This window comes from Platichthys flesus, chromosome 3 (genome assembly GCF_949316205.1).
Source record: "Platichthys flesus chromosome 3, fPlaFle2.1, whole genome shotgun sequence".
Lineage (NCBI taxonomy): Eukaryota > Metazoa > Chordata > Actinopteri > Pleuronectiformes > Pleuronectidae > Platichthys > Platichthys flesus.
Genome location: NC_084947.1, coordinates 24,656,546 through 24,680,517, shown reverse-complemented (window position 1 = coordinate 24,680,517; position 23,972 = coordinate 24,656,546). Strand labels below are relative to the sequence as shown.

Genomic DNA, 23,972 nt, shown 5'->3' with positions numbered 1-23,972 from the left:
ATGCGATTTCATCATTTTTTGACATCCATATGTTGGCTGCTGATGGCCTGGCCTGGAAATGGGACTGGCTGCAGATTAACTTTTTACGTAGCTGGCTGATGGTCAATCTCATCCTCTTCTTCAAACTCACTGTCAGACTCTGAATTGATAGAAACAGGATCTATTATTCTCTAAACTCTTCACCTTCATTGTCTTCCAAAGATTTTCTCTCTTCAGAAATCATTTCTCATGTAGACTGACATGAGTGTGTTCAATTTCTAACTAAGTTCAAGAAAAAGACCTCAATACTGATGAAAAACCTTGTTTCATAATCGTTTTTTTCCAATCATATCTTGATTGTAATTGATGTTTCTTTGTTTAATTGCATTTATCACAAAGAACGAAAATCACTTTTATTCATAAATGTGATTTAACAGGGGTAAATGACAAATATAACCATATATGCTGTTTATATTGCTTGTAATTGGGATAAAGTTAAAATCTGTTAAGTATTTTTACATATATCGTTGTAGCTGTATTGATTGAAAGACTGAATATGCGGTGGGTCCACCAGACCCGCGAACATTGGCTGAGTGACCAAAACACGAACACCACACAAGGGTTAATCCAGGATTTCTCTGCTGAGGACGTTTGTGAAGTTGAACTCAACTTGACCTGACTCCTACTTATGTCGATGTGTGTCCACCAGGGGGCAGGCCTGGGTCTTATCAAACCCAACGTTTTACTGATGGGTTTTAAGAAAGACTGGCGCTGCGGCTCGCCTCAGGCTGCACATTACTACATCGGAATACTGCAGTGAGTACAGAGGAGAGTAAAACTTCACAAGCACAGTTCTTAAAGCGGTTTGATTTGTGTTTAATTGTTTTATATTGTCATTTTTACGGCTTTATCTCTTATGTGGCCATTGTCCTTTTTAGTCAACCGCCTTATATGCTTAAGACGAAGGATTTATAAATACAGTTTATCATTATTATTTTGAATGGTGTGTGTGTGTGTGTGTGTGTGTGTGTGTGTGTGTGTGTGTGTGTGTGTGTGTGTGTGTGTGTGTGTGTGTTCCAGTGATGCGTTTGACCGACACTACAGTGTGTGTGTGCTGAGAGTGAAGGAGGGACTGGACGTCTCTCATCCATCTCAGTCTCATGGTGAGAGTCTTAATTCAAAACAGAGGGTGACAGTAAGTTAATTAATCGACTGCAGCGACATAACCAACAGCTAACAAAGAGCATGGTGGGAAGTGTAGTTCATAATCATCCATCACTGTCAGAATTATTGACTTTATGTTTATTCATGCTCTTCTCCCTCAGTGTATCCGGGTTTTAATGGAGGACCAGAGAGTATAAATACCGTCTGTGCTGCTGCCTGCGTTCAAATCAGCAAATCAAGTCTGCACATTCATCTTCACGTTATTTTCTATCACATATTATTCAAACTTCACCCAGAGATCTTTTAATTTAATGTCATTAAAATGTAAAAACAAGGTTATCTGTGTTTGCAGCGCCTTTGTCCATCGCTCCAGACCCTCAGCCAAGTTCAGTGTGCCAGATAAAACAAGGAAAGAAGACAATCGACATCACCTGGGTGTCTGACGATGGAGGTGCGATCCTCCCTCCATCCTCCACCTTCTTCTTTTCTCCTGTCAACTGTATTATCTCGATCCATACCCTGAATATTATCTGTTCTCTATTATCTAGGCCTCACTCTGCTGCTGCCCTACCTGCTGACTCGCAGGAAGCAATAGGCCGGATGTAAGGTCTGAGTGTTTGTGGGAGGAGACACCGACAAGAAGTAAGTGCAGAAAGATGAGTAAACACTTTAATTACCAACAAATATGAACTAATTAACAGCAGCAGGTTTAACTAGCAACAACATTTTCATGATTCAATTCTTGCATTTGGCCACTTTAGGGAAACAGAAACTATAAAGCTATAGACCCAGCTCTGGATTTATTATCACCTGAAATTTATATTATATAGTTCAACCTACTTGTTCTTATATTCAGAGCTTTAAGTCTTAAGCTCAGACTTCCAATCTTCCACAGAAATTTGAATTGTTAAAGTGAGTCGTGTCAGTGAACCAGTATGAAGAACACCAGTAGCCTGGAACTGGGACAGTGAAGGTTGATATTAATTTGTGTTATTAACTACACCTGTGCTTTTCCTGCTTTTCCTGCTTTGACAAGTCAAATTCTTTCTGTGAAAATCCCTGTTTATACATCAGATGGACTTTGTTTCAGGGTGCTGCCGCTGATCAAGATGTTCCGTCTTGCTTTCCATGACGTCAAGGTGCATCCTGACATCTACCAGCCTCCTCAGCCTAGGAAGAAAGGACGTCAAAGCGTTGTGCCTCTCTGCTTTAACATTTCTACCGGGAGAAGGCTTCACCACGATCACTGACATGTTGAGATGTTTAATGCAGGTTTAGTTTGATCGGCCCTTTCATTAAAAGATTCCCTTCATCAGATCTAGATTTAAAACATCTGTAATTTCAGTTACTTGAGATGCAGAACACTAAAATAATGTGGAATATGCAAAGAGCAAAATGGAGAGTTTACATTTGCAGGAACATGTGTGTTTCCATGTTTTCTGTAAGGATCAGGGTCTAAATAAAGTTCTAGTCTAATCTTATTAAACCTCAATAAGTTCCTTTAACTTCCAATAAGAAACTTACAATAAGTACAATAAGTATAGAGGAACAAGGCCACACACACACACACACACAGACACACACATGGACACATCACGTATAGAGTCAGTCTGAAGTTTGTCTTCTTCTCCTCTGTTAAACTTCTCTGTGGGATTCAGTCTCTCCATCAGATACGTCTGAACGAGGCTCTGCAGGTTTACTCCAGAGAAGCTGCTCTCATCGTGATGTGAGTTCAGTCCTTCTTCTGTTTGTAGAGGGCTTGTGACAGTGTCCTTACTTACACATAGGGATGGGCAAAAATACATCAAAATGTATTTTGATACAAAATACAAAATACCCCTCGAATAAATGTATCAAAATAAAAAAAAATACATCAAAATGTATTTTGATACAAAATACAAAATACCCCTCGAATAAATGTATCAAAATAAAATACAAAATACTGGTGCCAGAAAATGTAACGAAATACAATACATGTATTTTGTATTTAAAATATAGAAAATACTTTTTCTGGATTCTCCGTTTTCTCACAATTTGGTATAGCAGAGCCTTCAGGTTTGGGCTATATAATGTACACAAAGCTCTGGTGAACCCTACAAAAAGGAAGAACAGTCACAGAATGTCAGTGTAACAACAATTTGATAGATTATGTATATATACAGTACTGTGCAAAAGTTTTAGGCAGGTGTTATTGAATAATCACGTCGATGCCTTTTACTTCAAAATATTGATGATATACGCGTTTTATAGATTTTGCTAAAGTGAATCAGTCCTGGAGACATTTTGTGCCTGTTCCTTAAATGTATAGAGCAAATTAACAAAACCAAAGAATCAGTTATTTTATTAAGTATGATTGTCGAAATGACCATGATTATAACAATAAAAGACTTGGAGCACTTTGGTGACTGAACAGTTACAGCACATTGTCCCTGGTTTGATACAAGGGAAACTTTAATGTTATTCTATCTCTCCCGATGTCTCCTGTCATGTGAGTGTGTGTGTGTTACATAATGAGATGTGTGTATTCTCAATTTATAACAACTCCACATGGTGTTAATCAATTATCACATGCTGATTCCGACCAGTTACACATGTTTAACGTATAAATCTGTCCAGAGTTGTTGACTCATAATTCACAGTTTCATCCATGTAGAATAAACATGTAGTTAAAACTACTTGTTGTGTATATATAGATGTATATAAACACATAAGAATATTAACAATAATTATTATAATCAGAGGTGTAAAGTAACAATTACATTTACTCACGCTACTGTAATTGAGTAGTTTTTTGTGTACTTTATAATTTTTTGAGTAGTTTTCGAATGGGTAATTTTACTTTTACTTAAGTCGATTTTGACTGAAGTATTGTCCTTCACTAAATTGGAAATAACATCTGTTACTGAGTAAAAAAAAAACATAGTTCAAGGCGCAAGGCAATTCTCATTAAAGTGGTGGACAGTTTTGTGCATGAACGCGTTCATTCCACCAGCGAGGCACACCTGCCAATAGCGATCTTTTCCGTATTTCTCAGGAAGTGCCTTTTCAAATTAAAGAAACCATTTCAAGATAAATGTATCAAAAGTTTGATTTGTTGTGCCTTTTGTTTGCAGGGTATGAATAAATAAACAGGCAAAATTAGCATAACAAATCAAAATAAAAAAAACATTTCTTTTAGTAATTGATACATAAAAAGTACAACTTAAGGCAAGGGGTAGTGATGGACAAAGTTTTCTTAAAAAAAAAAGTTAAGTTTTTCATTCTCACTTTCCACCTTAAAACTAGGAAATGTACTGAACCATGAACCAGTTCAGAATTTAAGTGTTGAAATGTTGCGCCGTATAGGAGCGGTTCACATTAAGTTGTTGGAAGTAACTAAGTAACTTTTACTGAAAGTACATTTTAAATGAACTTCTTTTTACTTTTACTTGAGTAGATTTTTAGATGGGTACTTTTACTTGTACTTAAGTAAAATGTCATCACAGTAAAGGTACTTTTACTTGAGTACAATATTTCTGCACTTTTTACACCTCTGATTATAATTATAAAATCATTGACATCCCTCTGTTTCAGACTTTATTACATTTGTAATACACAAAGCTTTATTGGCATGACATTATGTTGCTCAAGCACAAATATCAAATGTTAATGTCAAATCACAGACATGAATGTATAAGGAGAGAAAACAACAACCACAGCAGGTGTTCTTAACAACATTTGAAGTAAGCTCTCTCTCTGTCTGATTTCCGGGTCCACGCCCTCATGTCGGGAGTGGCGCCCCCCTCCCCTCCCCTCACTGCAGCGGTACTTCCTGGATTTCCTCCTGTGTTGTTTTCTCGTGTGGGGTCCGTGGACTGTAAGACGAGACGCTCCACAGGGACGGGAGCAGATTCGTTTACCGTGGTAGCGATGAGGAAATGTCAGTCGTGGAGGTTAGTGAAGTTACTCACCGTGTCCGCTGTGCTCGTCCTGTCGGCTCAGATCTTAGTCGGTGTCCTGAGTAAAGAGCAGGTAAAGACAAGCCCCCTGCCAGAGCAGGAGCACCGGCTCCTGTCCCCCCACTCATACCAGTACGTACTCAACCAGCCTCTGTGCAGGGACACCAGCCCCTTCCTGCTCTTCCTGGTCCCAGTTGCTCCACAGGACAATGCAGCGAGGGAGGCCATCAGGAAAACATGGGGAGCTCCAGGTCAGGACACCCTCACTGTCTTCTACATGGGGGTCCCCGAGGGGGGGCAGGGATCCAGCCTACAGGACAAGCTGGAGGAGGAGAGCAGGGAACATGCAGACATCATCCAGATGAACTTCCTGGACAGCTACCAGAACCTGACAATCAAAACTGTGATGATGATGAATTGGGCTGCGACCCACTGCCCCAGAGCCTCCTACGTCATGAAGGTGGACTCAGACATCTTTGTGAACGTGTTCCACCTCCTGCGGTGGCTGAGGAGCTGCCCACGTCAGGCCTTCATCACAGGGTCAGTGATAAACGACGGCAGGCCGAGGAGGGACATTGACAGTAAGTGGTATGTGTCAGAGGAGGAGTACCCTGAAGACAGCTTCCCCCCATATGTATCTGGAGCTGGGTATGTCCTCTCTGCAGACCTGGCCGCCAGGATCTCCTGGGCCTCAAGGTTCGTACGCATGATCTCAATGGAGGACGTGTACTTGGGGTTGTGTCTGCGTGTGCTGGGGGTCCAGCCTGTGTATGCCCTCAGCCTGCCCACCCTCAGGAATCTCTTTGAAATCAGAGACTTGGAGTATGACAGGTGCACCTTCGCCAAACTCATCATTGTGAACGGGTTCAAGGCGTCAAAGCTGCTGCAGGTCTGGCAGGATTTCTCCAAAGGACGCAGCAGCTGCTGAGGGTCAACTTTACCAAGTGCTTCACTGTTCAGACACACATGAGAACTTCAACAAAGTTAAATATTATCAAATCAGTGTCCTGCTCTTAAGGAAAGAAGCCATTACACACACACACACACACACATTAGTGTGGATGTTCATGTTCAAGGGTGACAGGGTTGTGGGTAAAGTAGTATTATTATATTATGCAAACATTATTCAAATATTAAAATGAAACTATCAGAGAATATATCTTCACTCCAGAGTTAAACCTCAACTCGTTCATTTACAATCACTGACGTGTTACCTCAGGCTCAAAGAAAACCTCTCATGTCGATCTGCTGCTAGTCTCTTTTCCTATAATATTGTCAATTCAGTATCTTAGTGTGGACTGCTGGTTGGACAGAACAGGCAATTTGGATACATTACTTTGGAAACAGTGGTGGACATTTTCAAGTTATGTCCAATTTTCTAATGCTTACCACTACATTTGACCTAATAATAGAAAATGCAAACTAGAGCAGCTGGAGATTGTATAGAGATAGAATGTGCCTTAATCAGTTTGAGAAAAATTTCCATCCCAAAAGCTATACAAATATTCAGTTAACTGTCCCATAAGAGAAGCAGCAGAAGCTGTAACTGAGAAACAGGAACCAAAGATTATGGCTTGAGTGATCAAAAAAAAAATAGTTGCAAATAATCGACACATCAACAATTTTCTGTATAATTGATCATTTTTTGTTAGCAAGTAAATGAAATGTAATAAGCTGCTTTTTGTGTTTCGTATCATCATAATGAGTAACTGTTATTTTATAAAGAAAAAGGACATTCAAAAATGTTTCCAGTGAATGAACTGATGAATTATTTGCCTTATAAAACAGGTGATAATGTTGGTGCATAACACTAATTACTGAGTAATGCACTCATATCCCTGATGTTATTGATTTGTGTACTTGTTAAGCGCCTTGGTTTTAAAAGTTGCTGTGGAAAAATACTTTATTCAAACAATGTGGCAAATCACCTGCACTGAGAAGCTGAGTAGCTTTACTGACCGCATGTCAGTTCCAACTTCTTTATTCAAAGTCATATTTAATAGGTATTGTGCAGTAGTTACGTCATTGTAGAGTTGTAAATAGGACATCATGTAGCCTCTGAATTTATAATATACACCAAAGACTGTTCAAAGGTTGACCTCATTTTATTGGCCTTGTCCTCAGTTTGTGCCTGATGGGTTTGGGCTCCACGTGGACAGTAATTTACAAAGGGCCACATTACCCGGCAAAACATATTAGATTTTTAGATTCAACTTTATTGTCATTGCACAGTTCAAGTACATATGCAACGAAATGCAGTCTAGCATCTAACCAGAAGTGCAAAAAAGGCAGTAAAAGTGCAGAGTATTGTGCATGGTGGAATATGTAAAGTAATAGGAAGTACAGTTAGAAATATAAATGGAATATGAACAGTATTAAGAGGTAAGGTATGATATAAGAATGATGAATACACAATGAGCAAGATAAATATATAAATATGAATACACTATAGGTGGGATAGCTGGGATAATACAGTAGTAGAAAAAAATAACTGGTGCAAATGTTCAAATGTGCAAATCCCTCTATCTATCTGTCTGTCTATCTGTATATCTGTATATATCCGTCCATCTGGGCGTGAAATAACCCGCAGCATATTTTTTGTGTTACTGTGCCTATTTATTTACAGTGTCTTATGACGAAGTGGCTATTTATATATATTTGTGCTGTACTTACAAAGGAGAACCAGCTGGTGGCAGTATGTGTCAACTGCTGAGGTAAACTTAGTACACATTTTAAATGCAGATACACTATGACCTTTTCACAGAGATCATTTCTAGTGCTGGTATGCAAAAATGAGCCCTCAGAAAAGCCTATAAGAGAACTTTTTTATTTACATCTTTCACTCAACAGCAGACTGATCCTGCTCACTTTGTTTTACTATGCACCGAGAGCCTCTTAGATTGATACCTCAGATTTGTTGTTATGAATGAGAAAATACGCAGCATCTGACTATATGAATGTTTGATTATTATAGATTTCTTGCTGGTAATGTTTTTGCTATTGTCCACATGCCAGGAGAATATGCTGTTTCCCTCCAGAATAAATAAAATTATGAAAACCTTTTTCATGAGACTTATTCCAACATGAATTTACATTTATATTAGTATTTTCACAACACGTTACAGTATGCATCCAAAGGGTTAGTAACTTTAAAGTTGTAGGCTTATGATAAAACTAAGCACCTTCAGTACTTGATATCGACAGATTTTTTAATTTATTTGAAATGTTGAAACTTGATTTTTATATTACTAACTCAGTAAAATGGCTGCAGGGAAATGACATTTTAAGGCAAGTCATTAATATAGCTCATGCTTATAAATCTCATTACATACAAGCAGTATATTATAGTAGTGTGCAGTAAGGATAAACATATCAATGCTTAACTGTTAATTTTTTATGTCACATAGAACCATATCTTCTGAAACGAGCCACAGCAAAAGATGGGCAGATTGTGGAGAATGGGCCAATAATATTTAACTTCAAAGTAGAATATTAAATAAAAAAAACATCTGAATTTAATTTAAAGTAACATTAGATTGCTCTTAATATAGTCATCTACTTAATTCTTATTAAAATAAGGACTTGCATATGACATTATCCAATTGGGTGAGAGCAGAAAATGCAGTAATTACATTAGATGCAGTTTATTGTCTGCTCTGCAGGCTGATGACTCAGAAATGATTTTAAAGTGAAGCTGAGCGTCATGGCAGCTGCTGGTGTCTTTAATCACACAGACCAGACTGACAGAGTGTGTTGTGCCAGTGTTGGCCCTTCATCAAAAACAGATCAAACACAAAGCACCATCTTGCACCACGGATTTTCATGTTCAACAATGTGGCTGGAAACAAGATAAGTTTCTCATGTCAATGTAACTAAACGTTAAACGTTGTTTTTTTTAAGTGGTGTTTCATAGACACTTTGATTTCAAGTCGAGCATCCGTCCACTAAAAAACATAAGACACAAACTGTGACTCCATCCTATAACTACTGTTTGATATATACTGCAAGTATAGTCCACTTTAGTGGCTAAATGTGTCACATAAGTCCCTGAAAACGTGGCACAAAATCCTTGGGCCAACATCTGGTCCTCAGAGCATTGAAATGGTTTATACCTTGCTTTGATCTGCAAAGTTCGGTTTATCACAGAACTCCCGTTAAGATCGAGATAATTACAACAAACAACAGTAACTTGACCACAATTTTAATACATTTGCAAAAAATTCATAAAAAGACATGTGTATTATTGAGTGTACATGATAGGGGAAAGTATTTATCTATTTAAATAATATCAGTGACTGCAAAAGGTCTTGCAGTCATTAAACCAAACTAGGCCTACCATCATTGAATAACACTATGATCTTAGATTTTGGTTGATACTGTGACACAGCTTATGTTGTGTCTACACCTGTATTCCCCTGAGTTGACTGTGGTCAAAGTGAATAGCATTGGCTCTAGGTCATACAGAGGGAAGGGTCTTGAGGAAATCTCATCAAAAAGAACAACAGTGATTCTATTAGAAAACAGGGGACAGGAACACTCTCATGAGTGTGGGCACTTCATGGAAAGTTACACAAGAAACAGGAAGTTTGACCAAGTGGATTTATTGGCTTGTTCTTTTCAGGGAATTTTGTTCTACTTGATGAACTTAAATATTGCACTTTAAATTTGTTTTAGACATTGTTGTATGGGTCAGAAGAATGTGATTTGTGAAGTTTGTTTTGTATAAAAAGCTATTTTCAATGTTATCATTTTTAATATTGTGTTGGAAAATCTGCCTGAAAATTGTTTAACTCATATGTTAGTTGAAGTTATAAAAACAGCTCCATCATGCTAATGCATATGTGCACTTACTTGAAGTACATACTATAGCTCTGCAGCTTAAATTAGCCTGTACTATTGTGTTCAGCCATGTAAAGCTCTTCTCCATTCTCCATACTGTATCCATTTGTCTGTTGTTTTTGTGCCTTCTGTTTGAGTCTATTCATTCCCTACACTGCCTGAGTGGGAGTTTAAGCTCGGGGCCCGAGCTCCACATTGTTCAGAAAACTCCCACCCTGTGTCGTGCCGCATCGAGATACTTCTCAGCAGCACAAACGGTTTCAGAGCAGACTGCGATTCATTTATTATTTTCATTATGAGGCAAATACTAATGTTTGGATGATAATGGAGACGCTACTGTTGTAATTTCTTGAGTGGGAGCCTGATGGGGTCCTGAGAGGATCCACTGGGTTCAGAAATAAAAATAATATATCTATATGCCATCCAATAATAATTACTATTGCCAGTGCAGTAATATGATAATGTCCTCCAACATGACAAACGAACTTGAAATATCTCTGCATGTTTTTAATGAAATTAACATGGTGACAAGCATCTGCACATCCAATAAAAAGCTGTGTTTTTCATTGCCATTGACTTTGTTTTCATGTGTTGTCGGAATAATCGTGAAAATTAATTCACAATTTGGAAAAGGTTTGTCAACGTCATATCAAGTCTAAGCGACAACTCAGAAAGTCGGCAACTTGTCAATCTCGCACAAGCATTTAACTTTCTTAGCCAATACAGACATTTCTTTGATTAGCAAGCATACTTTTTAATCTTTTAACTTGTATATGTAATTTATAATCCTTTTTCTTTGCTCTTTGTTATCATGCAGATATTGAAATGAGGTGTTAATGTGTTGTTATGTTCAAACACATAAATACAACACAAACAGGCCATGTTTTTATTTCACATCCTGATTTCAAAGAACATCGAACAAAGAATTCTAAAGAATGACCTCACAACTTGGGAATTGGGACCTTCAGAGGAGCATGTGAATGCACAGTGTGAACAGATCCATCACAGTCTGCAGAGTTACAGCTCAGTAACTCAAAGCACATAAGCCAACTCGGCTTCTCAATTTTATTTTTCTGTTTGCAAACCCATGATATACTTCTCCAGGATATGATGAGTCCTAGTATGTGTAGAAATGATTTAGAATAATAGGCCATATGTTTTAGGGGAGGTTGAAATAAGTAAGTCGAAAGCCCCCATATATTTGATCACACAGACTTTGCCTGCCTGCCTGCTGCACAGCTCCGACACCACACCCCCCTCCTCCTCCCGTGGGTGGAGCTGCATCCACCTACGTGCTTGTGCTGGTGAGGCTGGTTCCTAAGACAACCCACCAAACAGGCACTCGTGTGGATCAGCAGCCTGGACTCACTGCACACCCACAGCACAGAGAGTTGCAGCACAGAGAGCTGTTTTCTATTTCCTGCACACACACAGTACACAGATATATGATGCATCATACTTCTTCAGCAGTTTAAAACTCAGCCTATTCTTTCTTCCATCCACAACAGCACCTGGGACTTAATCTATGTGAGTACACTATTGTTTTTCCTCTTTTTTAAACTGTCTGCTGCACATGTAAAGAACGATAACGTCTGATGTATAGATAATTGTAGACACATATCATGGGAATTTGACTCATGTGAGGGCAACATCTCAACTCTACTTTGAGATATGATTGCACAGAAGTGTTCTTAATGTACTACTAAAGACTAAAGAACCCAAACTCATCATTCATTTATAGGGAAATTTCTGCAACTCCAGGTACAAAAAGCGTAGACGAGTCAGTACAGTCTTTATATTGACAAAAGACTGTACATATGCAGTGGTTCCCAACCTGGATGCTGCATTTTGTTGTATCCTCTGTTGAGTTAGTGTGTTTTATTGTCATGCAATGAAAAGTGGAATGTTGACGAAAACAAACAAGCGATAACTCAGCAACACTGTTCAATAAACACGGCACACTGGCCTATAAGTTCTCAAGTTGACTAAAACTGCTATATCTCAGGGATGTTCTATTACTTCAGAAGGACGAATGCTCAGCCTGCTGGTGATACACTATATTCTGTGACCTAGTATAGTTTACCCACAGCTAACATTAAGTTATATTAAGTAAATACCAGGGGTTAATTTATTCATATGTATGTAATAATAAAGTAGAAATAATATCTAAGTTGTTTTTACTTAAGCTTCTACAGCTGTTGCAAAACATGAAGTAGGGCAGAGTTAATGAATTAGTGAGATGGTGATAAAATATGTGGTAAAAGGCCAGCACATTGTCAATGGTTTAGATATCAAAGCCAATGCACCATACTTGTAACTAAGTCAGGTGCTTAGTATCTATATTAAAAATGTCACTGTTATTAATATCAATAGAGGAAGCTACAGACTGTGTACGTTCAATCTATTTTAACACAAAAAAGCAGTAATTTATTTGTTAATAAGCTGAGTAAAATAAAAATTAAAGTTTTTTTCATTAAAGTCTTAATCCAAACAAATAATTTAAAAGATCTAATACAGGATTTGAAAGGATTGGGATTAAAAAAGCACATTCCCAACTGGATTCAGATTTGATAAACTCCCTTTTCCCTGATTAAAGTAATAACAAAGAGGCAGAAAAATGAGATGAGACAGCATCTCACCAGACAGCTGATAAACTATTGAAAATGGTTCTCCCAGGATCAGCTAGTTCTACACCAGTCGTTATTGATATCGTAAATCCTGACTCTTTTTGATTTTGATTGGTTAGTGAGAAAGTGCGACAAGCATGTTCATGCTGCGAAGGTTTAAATGTTTTCAAGTTAAAGCATTGTGTAAGTAGTGCATAAAATAGCTACTGCTGCATATAGTTTTAATGCTGAGGACGTTGAGTTATTTCAACCCTAAACTTTGTAGGTTGTAGTGAAACAAAAGATGCAGACAATGCAAACAGCTGCTTGTCGACACAGGTGCTTATAGTGCAGCTCCTGCATTTTGCCTCATCTTTAACTTTGTGACATGAATAACGTCACAAATTATTTGTTGTTTGGTGCCTGAAGGAAAATTCCCCCTCTTTCAGCTCTTAAATGGTCTCCACCAGCTCCATAACAGATATATCTGGCTCTCAAGATGCCAAATGCTTCATTGTGTTCATCAGATAGTAGCTTACTTTGTCCTTAAAGCAGTTTTGTGCTGGGCAGGGATTGCACAGTGGCTTTATCAGAGTTTTCCCTTGAAAACAGCTGCCTTCTCTGGTTAGAAATATTACTGAAGAGAGTGAAAGTGAGAGAACTCTGGATACTTCACATCTTCAGGCTTCTAAAGGGAAAAAAATGGAAGAAAAAATAACTCTGTCATGAGGATTTAAGGTTGGGACCCACTGCCATGGGCCTAAAAACATATGAAGTGAAGTACCTGTAAGTTATACATATACTGTTTATATGGCATGAGAGCATACTTGTTTGCAATGTTTTTCTTCAAATATATTATCGTAATCTTATTGAAAGAACCTTATATAGTTTAATACAACAGGTGGAAGCTTTCTCACAATGCATGTTGTTTCCCAAACACATGTGGAAATAAACGTATTGGGCTATTGTTTTGAAACAAGCATTAAATGTTGTCTCATCATGTCATACCAGTCTTCAGCTTTCAATGTTGCTTGCTTGACATTCCACATGTGTTGTCCTGTGTCTGTGTTCTTGCTCATTTGTTGCTGCTTGTATGTGGTTCCTCCTCAGTTTCTGCACAGAGACCTCAGCGTGTGTTCCATCGTCCACAGGATGCATATGAATAGCTTATTAAATCAATGGAGTAAGTACTGAGCGATTCAAACACCTTTTCAACTCTGCCTTTACATTGCATTTCTGTCAACTGAGAAACTACAACACTGTCATTTTTCTGTACCTCTGTATGTTTGATGTGTCACATCACAGTTTCATGTTCTGATGTTTTTTTACAATTGTCCTCTTGTTCAGAAAATCTGTTTTAGGCTAGAGCTCAACTTGGAGATTCATGTAGGAAGAATTCGATGAATACATCACCTTATAATGAGGATAATAATAATAATACAATATAACAATAACTTGAGCATTAAAATATCTTAAATTGTTATGATCAAAATCATTGTTTTATATATATTTTTCATTTCAATACATTAACTCAGATGTCTTCTTTATGACTGGTTTATAATCGACCTCTATAAGTTCATGAAATGCCCAAGTCAAATCATGTGCATCCATAGTAACGTCAAGCAGCTGTAAATCATGAGGAAATATGTCAGTATAATTTCTTGTTAGTTCCGTTGTTGGTTGTTATGAGCACTGGCTGAATGTTTGATTTACCACCTATTATTTACCAAGCTTCCCAAGCTACCGCCTGCTACCGCCTGGGAAGCTTGGTTACTCGGCTACAAGGTTCATGTTTGGGCGGTGTGGCCAAGGGGGTAGAGCGGGCGTTCCTCAACATGAATGTTGCCAGTTCAAACCCCACTCTTCACCATCTGCATGCCGAAGTATCCTTGGCAAGATACTGAACCCCTAAGTGGCCCCTCATAAATGTTGAGTGTACTCAAAATGTAAGTCGCTTTGGACAAAAGCATCAGCTAAATGACATGTAATGTAATGTAATGTTTGCAGTGGCTGCGTAGGTTGGTGCAGGCCTTTGAGCCATTTGTGTGGTCTACCTCTATTCCTCACTGAGGACTATATGAAACATATTCTTAATTTTGTTAGCATGTGTATGTTTTACAGTTGTACAAAATATTTTTAGGCCCGCAGTCACAAGCTGAGAGGTAAAGGAACCTGTGTGTGTGTGTGTGTGCCCACAAACCATTGAAAGGTTTACAGTGTCATATGAAGAGCTTTGCAAAAGAACTAGTGTGAAAGAAGGAGAGGACGGGGCATTCAACTTCTGACCAATCAGTCCAACACAACTGGCTACGTTGTTCACTCAGACGTGACTTTGGGCAGAGATGGGTGATCATTCAAACTGGTTAGAGAAAGAAAAGGCTGATGTCCGATTCAGCATCATCTTGAATTATGTTGCCATCCATGGACCCAAGTACAGGTTAATTCATGTAAATGAACTTGATGATAAGATGCAAACTACTTGGAAGCCTATTCAAAGAGTGTAAGACTTCTCTTCATTCAGCATTCAGGGATCTCATGTTAAAAGCCAACTAAACACGTTCAGGCCCACAATTGTGCCGGACCTATAGCCCTTTAATAATTGAAATATTCATTTATTTAGATAATGTTTTAAACAAGTCAGAAATGTAATTGTTTTAATCACTTGAGTCAGATTGAAAAAGAACTTGATGCTTACAACAGGCTTCACTGAAAGTAATCTAACCAACCTTCTGAAGGCCACATTGGTCTTTTTAATGAATGCAATCTTGCAGCTGGTACACATCAGCAACGGATCCAGCTTTTGTTAAACTGATTACGTTTGACGGGTGGGTCCGCCTTAGAAGATCAGACCATTACCACTGATAGATCACATCAAATGTTTGAACAATGCAAATTTAAATCTGATAACCTCAGGGCTGGCCTAGTCATGTCCTTTTTGTTTTCCTCCTCAATACAATATTTGAATTCAGTTACAGTTAGGTGTGGGTTATTATAGCAAGTTACAAAATGGAACCACGTTTATAATGCCCAGACTTATATGTTATCACATTTATATAATCCAATAATTGAAGGTGTTAACAGCAACGAACATTACTTCAGGTTTTTAATTTAGATGATGTATCAAGATGTTTACTATCCCTCCCTGCAGCTCCCTGCATGTTAAACATTCACTAAATACTTCATAAATACCCCATGTACCAGTGGTATATATGGTTACAGTCAAGCATTGACAGTGTTTCAAAACCTCAGCATTACCCGAACTAATGCATTTGAATAGTTCAAGAGGGGAAGAAGTGATTCAGATTATTTTTCAGTTGAATATGGGATTAATTTAATTTAGATTTATTTTTATCTCAGTAATTGTATAGGTGTCTACATGATATGGCTGTTAGAGCTTTAACTATTCTCTGATGACTTTTATTTTATTCATATACTTTAATTTTGTAAAACATTATAATGGCATACTTATATTTTATAGTATGCAGAAGTTGGTAAATTCTAGCAAATAAATAAAAGATGTTCTCCCTGTTTACCAAAGACTTCAGCCATTGTCTACTTTTATTAGCTTTAGGGAAGGCAATGCTAGTATGTCAGTCTGCTAAATTCGTCCAGGCATAAATATTTTAACAAGACATTTACATTAGTTGAAGTGACATTTCATTTCTTACAGACATGTAATATGGCCCCTGATAACAAAGTGTCACAAAGTGTATTTATTGTCAATATTTTTTTTTGTCAGGTACTTTGGTTTATGACCTAATATCTGCAAAGCTAATGACATTCCCTGTAATTCATGTGATAATCCCAGTCTCTCCTCTTCCACGGGCCTAAGTGTCCTTTGGGTAGATACTGATTCTAACGCAAATGGCCAACGACGGCTGTGCCCGCAGTGTGTGAATGATGTGTGATAGAGAAAGGGCACTGTTTAAATTTGTGTGTCAATGAGTGGATGGCAAACCTGCACCGTGAAGAGGTCATCAGGAATAGAAAAGCTCTGCATGAATAGGAATGTTCAACATCAACATCACCTGTACCTTGTACTTAAGCCTAATTATCATATATTTCCAAAACTAAGATGATGAATATTGTAAACATTTTACCATACTATCACTTGGCATTTTAGCATTATTAATGAACATGTTGAAATAAACATTTTAGGGATGCAATGTTGGCGCACAGAGCCACTTACATGGCTTATATAAAAGAACAGTTAATAGGCCATGACTGTTTCCAATACAAGCACCATCCCAAAGGACATTAAGGGGCTTATGCGCTTCAGCACACCACAGGGCCCTAACAATGATAATTTCCATAGAAATTCTACTTTTGTTTTGTTGCCAATTTTTCATCCCCAAATGTCTTTATGAAGTTGAAAAGATGCCCCTGTTTGAATATTTATACTTTCCCTTCACCAAAATAGAAAAGTACCTCCTGACCTTTTTGTCCAGCCCTTTGGCACATCACTTTCAAGAGATCACTCTTCAGTCGGTGTCCTGTTTTGTCTTCTTCCTTGGAGTTTGGTGCTGGGACTGGGACAGTTACCACATTACCACTTCCCCATGGTATTAGATGGTATACCACAGGGCAGAGCACAGAACAGTCAAGACCATAATAACAGCTTTCTGTTGTATCAGAGAGTTTCCATCCTCATGATGCCTATGACTTAGTTGTTATGTAATGCAAATTCCTAATAATTTTTATCACTATATAAACCTGTTTGTTTGGTTTGGTACTTTCAACACTTTCCAGTATAAAGTGAAAGAGAAAAACACAGTGGCTCATGAGGTGAGCACAGAAATACTGTCCAGGTAAGAAAAAACAAAACCTAACCTGTAACCTTAGCTTAAACCAGTAAATGAAGATAGTGCATGAGGTCAGTGGCGTGGAAGAAACACAAGAAGTAATGTATAATGTATTATTTCCTGAGTGATAATGGATTGTTTGACGTAAAGACCTCAAAGTGAGCAGGTATCATCTAAAACTCTGGTTGAATAACTTTTTTTAAGTGCTAGCTTTAAAATATTTGCAAGAGATTGATACTGTCTCTTCACATTAGCTCAATACAAATGTGTTTGCGTAAAAATTAAGTGATTTGAGTAAAAAAAATGTGTGTAAACATATGAAGAAGTTCCCTGTTAATTGTTAAACTGTGACTGCAGCATTTTACAACGAGATTTACAGCAGCAAACTCAGCTGCATGCTAACAGACTGAACAAATCTCTTTTGGCTCCTTGAGATACTGCAACTACACTACAACTACAGAAGCTGCTTTCGTAACAACCAACAGTCAAAATCCATATCTATGGCCCTGTACACACCTGGTATTAACATGTGATCTCAGATCCCTGTTCTATACAAACAAACACGTACGTCAACTCTGTTCACGAAAACCAAGTTATATTGTTTTTCCCCAATCTGAGTGTCACAAGTGTGTTAGATTTGTGTGTGTGTGTATGTGTGTTTATGTGTGCGTGTGTGTGTGTGTGTGTGTAATACGGCATGTGCAAGCAAAAGAGGGTTAGAGACGAGTCAGGAGAGTCTGAATATTTCTTCTGCAACTGTGAATAAGGATTTTAAGCTAAGTTAAGCTAACAGGATAACAGTTTCATATTGACCAAGACCTTACAAACATGTGTTGGTATGGATCCTTTCATCTCAAATCACCAATATACTTATGTTTAAATATAATTTGGACATGCATCGTTGCTGTCTCAGTAATTAACACCTTGGTTCTCTGGGATGCAATTTAGCACATGCCCAGTGGGGGTAGAATCAGAACGTAGGGCAGTTTTGGATCACCACAATGTGGCGGAAGGTTTTATAGAGAAACTCATAGAATGTGACAACCTCTTTGATGCTGCAGCGGTTTTTCTTGCACTAAACTCAACATCAGCAAATATGTTCTACTGCAGTAGTGCCATGGTTTCTCTGTATGTTGTTGAGAATTGACAGGTAAGATTGATGGTTTTTGGTGAGGACAATAATGTTACAGTGCACCCTAACAGCAGCCTTTCTGGAAGCATACACTTATACCACATATAGTAGCAGTGATTGCATAACCTGTGACAGTGTCATTCTTCATTCATCATCTTAAAATCACGTTTTCCTTCCTCATCTCTAAAGATTACATAACTCTATGACTGGTGCTGTGTAGAAGTACAGGAACAATGAGTTATCAAACAGCTTTTGTCATTACTGTCCATTGCATAATGTTAAGTAGACAAATTCAATATTGGGTTGGTTGGAAATGGATTAAAATCTATCGATCTCCCATGAATCCCCTCACACAATCTCGGGCCTCGGGCTCACAGCGCGGACCAGGAGGATCACTATTAATAGAGCTGTCACCAGAATTACTGATGCTGTAGGATTTTTGGATGGCATCAGCTTTAGGATGTGGTTTACCAAAAGGCTTCACCAACGTTTTGTTGTCATAATGTGGTAATGCGTCAATGATAACACATCCAAACTGACGTCAGTGCACTTCAGACAAACACAATGATGATAGGTCAGTGGCTGCCAGCTAATGAAATGGTTATTGAGCACCGCTGCTGACGTAACTGAGGTTATTTAATCAATCATTCAAATTTTATTGTACAGTAAATATTTACACATCACAATTTGTCTCCAAGGGCTTGATATGGCAGAGATCCTGACTACCAATAAATCCCCTATTAACAGGGCAAAGATTCATTAAAAACCTCAGACAGAGCCACATGTGAGGGATCCCATTCCCAGGATGGACAGTAGTGCAATCGATGTTGGGTGTAGCTAAGCAAATCAACAAAATAAATAAAGCTCGTTGTTTTTGGTTTTATGTCCCACAGCTTTGTGAACATAGTGGAGCATTTAAGTGAGTTGGAGGAGAACAAAATAGAGCCAAAAGGAGAGTAAAGATTAGATTTCCTACACTCACAGGAGCAAAAAGATGACTTCAATTATAATTATGGAGGTGGCTCAGTGAGCAGCTCCAAGGGAACCAGGGAGAGGGGATTGGCACAGTTCAGACTAGTTGACAAATTAACTCTGCCAGCCATAGCTGCCAGATAGGGAGAATCATGTGGGAGGGACACAGGAAAACAAGGAGAAACACAGGAGAGACACAGGAGAGACACTGAGAGACAATAGCAGAAAGTGCTGGCACTTTAAGATGAAGTTATATTTATGTTTTGTCACTTGTTTTGAAGGACAAAATAAAATGCTGAAAAGCGTATGGTTTGTCTCTGGCTGTTGTGGTGAGACCCCGATGGCATCGGACATTGCCACATTAATTTTACTCCATATTTGCTGGGAGTGCTTGAGCAGTTGTTTGCTACGATAGCGGATAAACCTCTTGGAGGAAAATGAAATGACAGTATTATGTTTACAGTTTTTTCTGCTTTCTAGAAGTGTAAATAAAACAAAAAATGCAGCTTTGAAAACTAAATTGATACCAACTTAAAGCAATATTTCACAGCTCGTTTTATCCTGATGTCATAACTTGATACACACTGATATATACCTCTACCTTAGCCGCTGTATTTGGATTTTTTCAAGTGTATGCACAATTATTTTATATAAGTATATAAAATTATCTGCAGTTTAAAGTTATAGTGAGCAAGTCATTACTCATTTAGTTCTATGTCATGTTATGTTCATGTCATATGTTCTATTGTATATGTGCTCATAGTTCTATATGACATGCAGATATGTTCAAATGAGAAACAATTTAATTTAGGTACTTATGAATCGCATGTATACATCCCAAGAGCTGCATTTCTCGATCTTCCCCTCATTAGAGTGAGTGTTATAACTCTGAATTAAATGGCACATTCACTAACCACTGTACTTTTCCTTACATTCCTCAGTAGTGACATAGGCCACCATTGCACCATTCACCACAGACTGTGGTTAACAACACCAGCCACAGCTATGTGTGATGTAGCTCTGAGCATCCTTCATTGATCTGTCATCTAACATAAAACGATGATACCCCCCTAGCTGCCACCTCTGCCTTCAAAAACTGCAGAGGAAGGCAGAGTTCTAGTCCCTTAGGAAAATCCATGAAGCAGTTTACAGCTGCTGTGGTATGGCACAGGCCACTTTACTGGCTCAGCTCTAATTCACAGGCTACAGCCAACAATTTTGTGACCAGAGGGCTGTTAATTTAAACCAATGTTCTGCTAAGCTGCATTTGTCTACATACTTTATGCCCAAAGTCACTGAGGCTTTAAATATTCTGTTAACAAACTGAACTCTGACTAGAATATCCATTTAAGACTTGATTTTGATTCTTTTCCACTTTCTTGATAGAGCTGCAACTGGAAAATATCTTTATGCATGTGTGTGTGTGTGTGTGTGTGTGTGAGTGGATATTTTAATGGGTCTCGCGCAGTGCATGTCCTTGTGAAAGAACCTCCTGTGATTCATCTAGTTCATTATCACTTATTGTGTATAAAAGAAAACAGCAGACTGAGCCAGCTCCTATTTAACGTAGTGTGACTTATATCATTCTGGCTTCAAGTGTGAACTCATAAGTGAGTCACCCCCTTGATGTCACCTAATGACGTAAATCCCCCTTGTTTGGAAGCTCCTCAATGCACAGAAGGGTTTGGTCCTGATGCGCATAAAAACACACACATACACAACATTCCCTCTGCTCTGAGCTAACATCACATCCCTGTACAATCTTTTGAAAATTCCTCAGAGAGAATCCTTGTGTTGACAGACGGAAATCTCGCTTTGGCGCAAACTGATTTTTATTGTGAAACATTCTTTATCAGCTGAGGGGACGTCAGCAGGCAGCCGCCAGCCCTGATATTTCTATTGACTTTCTGTGTGGTCAGACGTAGGTTAAACTCACAGCGGGTTGTGATTAGTGACCTTCAACACAACATAGGCATATTTCCTGCATGTCGCTTCTGCAGCTTTCAAACTTTCACACTCTCTGAAAAAAAAAAAGAGTCAGTGCTGGTAAAGAATCAGATCTTGGAAGAACTAACAACACAAGAGCCAAGAAAAACAGACAAGTGGGAAATAGAGAGTGAGACACACAATGCAGAGTGTGTCTATATTGAGCAGCAACATTACCAGTGACATTATTGCCTTCCTTTGAAATTCATGAGATGCAAGATGCAGAATTATTTTTTTGCGCTAGAAGCTGGAAAATGAATCACACTTTGACTTTATTTATTATAACAGTCAGAGCTTTGTATGTATATTTATATGAATATGTTTTTTTCTGGGTTTTAACTCATTGCTTTGGTTATATGGCCTTCAGCTTTACTGTTTGAATTCAGTCTCTCAGCTCTAAGTATTATTGTTTCCAGACACAACAATCAACCATTTTCTAGTAAATATATCCAGTAGGTAAAGGAGAGGGAATATTAACCAGCTTACAAGCAAAAATCACAAGCCTGATCCTTTCCAGATGAACTATATATGGGAACGCCAATGTCAGAACCAGCTCCCTCTTACAAAGTACATCTAATGACTGATTGGGCCGATGTGTGAATAGAGCATGTCATTGTCCGGGGAATTTACAGCAAGTGAGTACAGACGTACTCTGGTGTGAACATGTTTCACAGGGAAAACCTCTGGGTATGTCTGAAACTCTCAATGATTGTGATCTGAATCTCAGACATTGTCCATACAACAACTTTGTCATGCCATGGACAATACTTAATATTAGATGTAAAAATAAGTGTCACTTGTCACCACAAAATAATTAATGAGTTAATTGCAGTTTCGATAGAGTTGACTATGGGTATTGAATAAGGAGGTGATGGCAGAAACATCCTGAAATCATTAATCTATTATTTTCCCTCCTACTTTCTGGGTGCTCAGTCCCATGACATGGGATGCTGTGATGTGTGTAGCCTATAAACTATAAAATGTGGTGTTGCTACAAGGTTTAACAGCACAAGGTTATGTTGCTGCTGTGCACTAGTATGAACAGATCAACCCACATCAAAGAGGAAGTCTGACGTTTTCTCTCCTCCACACACCATTAGTCCACCAGTAAGGGTTATAGAGTTGGTGAAAGTGAATTAAAAGTTAAAAATCTGGTATATGTAATAAATATTGGTTAGAAATATGCAGTGTCATTGAAAAAGTCATGCAATATCCAAAAGTAGCTGGGCAATGCTCAGAAAGATTAAAAATGGGATTTATTGGTGGACTATTCTCAGCATCCCATTTTAGTGACCCGGCTGCGAGGTAAAGCAGAGCAGTGTTTTTATGAGTGATGACTGTATGATTTATGCAGAGAGAAAAACAACATGATATAGTCCGGTAGGAACAGGGTAAACAGAAAGAGAACAATAAGACCCTGATCAAACAAGTGCATCAATCATATATGAAATATCACAAGCCTGTCCAGTGGCTTCTAAGTTTTGATTTTTAACAGAGCATTTTTCCCATACATAAAAGGAACTCTGATAAACAGTGCATTATGTCATTCAGTTAAATGCAGCTTGTCACAGTATTGTTTAATTTATATTGTTGTGTGATGTATCGCTATTAAAAAAAAGGCAGGCAATGGACATGTTTGGAGTCGTAACAATTATTTTTTAGATCACAAAGGGAGGTGTAAAGAAAGTTTGTGAACCACAGTCATTCTTTCTCCAGTGCAGAGAGAAAAGAAGTAGTGAGAGATTCAGACTGGAGAATTAGACAGAGAATGATTGACAGCTGGATGATAGGGCTGCACTGTAGGCATTCCTCTCTGACAGTGTCAAAGCTGAAAGTGCCGTGATTGTTTAGTCCGGAGCCGAATGAACAAAAGCAGCCTGAATAGCCGGGGTTGATTCTCTCAGCTTGATTGACGAAACCGTGCCAATTGTGTTTGCGTGTCAGCGTGTGCTTTCCACCAACGTCATTGTAAAGGCTAGAGAGGCTGTTGTCATGGAAAACATAAACTTTGACCTTTGGTGTTGTTACACCAGCACTCTGTGCTGGAAACTAGGTCAGGAGTACCTGCTCTATGAGGAACAAGGTTCAAGATTGACTGTGGGAACTGAAGCTACCCTCAAACAATTAAATAATTTAAACTGATGATGCCGAGCCAGACTATTGTACCTCTGCCAAAGAGGTTACGTTTTCATCTGTGTTTTTTTGGATTACCTCGAAACTTGTTGGAAGTATGCAGTATGGGTCTGGGAAGAACCCATACTGCCAATCCATGAATTTCTTTTTTACTGCCTTGAACTTGGTGAAATAGGCTGTTTTTTTTACATTTTACTTAATTTCTGAAAGAAGGATTAATGGATCCTGATGACAAAAAACTGCATATTTTGGGGACCGATATTTACGAATGTGTCCAAATTGGTGCAGATCTACGAAAGACCGGATCTAATGAATTTAAATGTGGTTTCATAAGGGGACTGTTTGGGCCTTGACAGAGTTATATGCTCTCTGTGCCATTGTAGTTCATCTGCCTCCGATTTGTCCTGTGTTTCAGGAAGAC

At 38.3% G+C, this 23,972-nt stretch overlaps 2 protein-coding genes and 1 long non-coding RNA gene across 4 annotated transcripts in view; all 3 read left to right on the top strand.

Moving 5' to 3' along the window:
* Positions 1–1,068: 1,068 nt before the first annotated feature.
* On the top strand, positions 1,069–3,036 carry LOC133950736 (uncharacterized). The gene is made up of 5 exons (XR_009920409.1): positions 1,069–1,142; positions 1,305–1,382; positions 1,496–1,594; positions 1,692–1,785; positions 2,234–3,036. It is a non-coding gene; the product is annotated as an uncharacterized LOC133950736 (long non-coding RNA).
* Positions 3,037–4,957: 1,921 nt separating this feature from the next.
* b3galt8 (beta-1,3-galactosyltransferase 8) lies at positions 4,958–8,135 on the top strand. The gene has a single exon (XM_062385058.1). It carries the CDS (start codon positions 5,053–5,055, stop codon positions 6,007–6,009), a length of 957 nt encoding a protein of 318 aa, XP_062241042.1. The 5' UTR covers positions 4,958–5,052; the 3' UTR covers positions 6,010–8,135.
* A 3,140-nt stretch (positions 8,136–11,275) lies between these two features.
* The window catches only part of zgc:162952 (PKc_LIMK_like_unk domain-containing protein), a 36,474-nt gene continuing 23,777 nt past the window's right edge, over positions 11,276–23,972 (top strand). Inside the window, exons 1-2 of one of the 2 annotated variants that reach the window (XM_062384965.1) lie at positions 11,276–11,447; positions 13,637–13,709. In XM_062384965.1, coding sequence (XP_062240949.1) covers positions 13,679–13,709 — 31 coding nt within the window. In that variant the 5' untranslated portion in view covers positions 11,276–11,447; positions 13,637–13,678. The remainder of the gene's footprint in view (positions 11,448–13,636; positions 13,710–23,972) is intronic. The other variant, XM_062384966.1, reaches the window with a different exon arrangement.